Raw genomic sequence first — 1921 nt, forward strand, 5'->3', positions numbered from 1 at the left:
TACACTAGGTAGAGCAGGTTAGACCAGACAGGGTGGTAGTCTGTACAGATTCCAAAGCAGTTTTAGAAAGTATCTCAGGGAGAAGGAAATGATAGAAAATATTTAGTATTAGAAATTCAGCACAGTCTGTTTAGATTAAATAGTGGCATTGATATTTGGTTATGTTGGGCTCCAGCGTATGAAGGTGTAACAGGCAATGAAAAGGCAGATATATTATCAAAAAGGGCTTTAGAGGGAACAATAACAACAATAATTCCTTTTGGGAAAGGAGAAGGAAAATCACTTATTACAAGTTAAGAAATGGAAAATGGCAAAAGAAGAGGAAGATAAGAAAGGATGAGGATTATATAAGGTAAAAATATAAGGTAGTACTAAATAGAATCATTAATGAGAGAAATAGAAGGAATAAGTAAAAATGATCAGATTAAGAGTGGGTCATACCTATTGAAATGTCTATATCTAACAGGGAGGAAAAATAATGATAAATGTGAAGGATGTGGAGAAAAAGAAAATGTAGAACACGTGCTGATGAACTGTAAATTTATTAATATGAAAGGCAGAAATTGAGAAGATTGGTTGGAAGGACAGGCCAAAGATGGAGTCTTAAAGGAATATTAGGAAATTAGGGTTATTCATAGATTAAGGAAAGCAATATTTATTTATCTACAGAATACAAAATTAAAAATTGAATTTGATGTAATGTAATGTTGCTACACTCCTGTACAGTAGGTGGCGGTAAATGCACCTTAAAGTTGCTTGCGATCCGCCATAATAGAAAAGAAGAAGAAAGGTCGATTCAGAGTGACGTAGTTTTGTCGCGACGCAGCTGCTACACGTGTGTCTGATCCAGTTTGTTCAGCTATCAGCTGTTGTCAGTCCGCTGTGATGGAGGAGCGCAGCCGCTTGTGTTCCGTGTGGCTCGGTTCTGAGACCGGGATCCTGAAGGGGGTCAGTCTGGACCGGAAGCAGGCCTTTAACTTCTGCAACACGCGCTCTCTGAGCCGCGAGCAGGAGATCCGCGCGCTGTGCTGGGGGGACTCCGCCGAGAGCGAGCTACTGGTCGGCTGTTTGGACGGAACCGTCCGAACCTTCAGTACCGAGAAAGGCGTCTTCACAGAGGCCCGGAGCTTCGGAGACCCGCAGGACGGCGGCTACTGCGGGCTGGCCTCGCTGCGGGGCTCCGCCATCATCACCTGCGTGGAGTGCGGGAAGCTGCGGGTGTGGAGGGAGGACAGCAGCGGGCCGGTGGCCGAGCTGGACGCGGGCAGGAACGTGTGCAGGATGAGGCAGAGCCCAGCGGACCCGAACAGGGTGGCTACGGGGGGTAAAGAGAACGGCCTGAAGATCTGGGACCTGGAGCGGCCTGAAAAACCGCTGTTCACCGCAAAGAACCTGCGGGACGACTGGCTGGCCCTGCGGAGGCCGCACTGGGTCCGAGACATGGGCTTCATCCCGGACTCCGACAAGGTGGTCACCTGCACAGGGTACCATCAGGTAACCGATAGACAGGATCTGGTTTAGTTTGGCTCACAGTGGGACATCTGGGTCTGATGGGATCAAACTGAAGGAAGAAAGATCATTAAAACCTACAATTCAGTTTATTTCTATAGCGCTAATTCACAACACGTCATCTCAAGGCTCTTTACAGTTCAACCAGATCATACAGTCAGATTGATTCAAAGTTTTCTATCTAAGGAAAACCAGCTGATTGCATCGATTCATTGACTAAAATACAATCCCTCACACCAAGCATGCTTGTAGTGACAGTGGAGAGGAAAAACTCCATCTTAACAGGAAGAAACATTTAGTGTGGCTCGGTTTCTGAGACCTGGATCCTGAAGGGGGTCAGTCTGGACCGGAAGCAGGGCTTTAACTTCTGCAACACACGCTCTCTGAGCCGCAATAATCCATTACTTTAAAC

General features: G+C 46.5%; 1 protein-coding gene across 1 annotated transcript in view; it reads left to right on the forward strand.

Annotated features, from left to right (window-relative positions):
- The first annotated feature begins 804 nt into the window (after positions 1-804).
- wdr74 (WD repeat domain 74) overlaps positions 805-1921 on the forward strand; it is a 7461-nt gene continuing 6344 nt past the window's right edge. Inside the window, exon 1 of the mRNA XM_015397686.1 lies at positions 805-1494. Within this exon, the coding sequence (XP_015253172.1) occupies positions 886-1494 (609 nt within the window). The 5' untranslated portion in view covers positions 805-885. The remainder of the gene's footprint in view (positions 1495-1921) is intronic.

The sequence above is a fragment of the Cyprinodon variegatus genome, unplaced genomic scaffold (assembly GCF_000732505.1).
Source record: "Cyprinodon variegatus isolate N-32 unplaced genomic scaffold, C_variegatus-1.0 Scaffold881, whole genome shotgun sequence".
Taxonomy (NCBI): domain Eukaryota; kingdom Metazoa; phylum Chordata; class Actinopteri; order Cyprinodontiformes; family Cyprinodontidae; genus Cyprinodon; species Cyprinodon variegatus.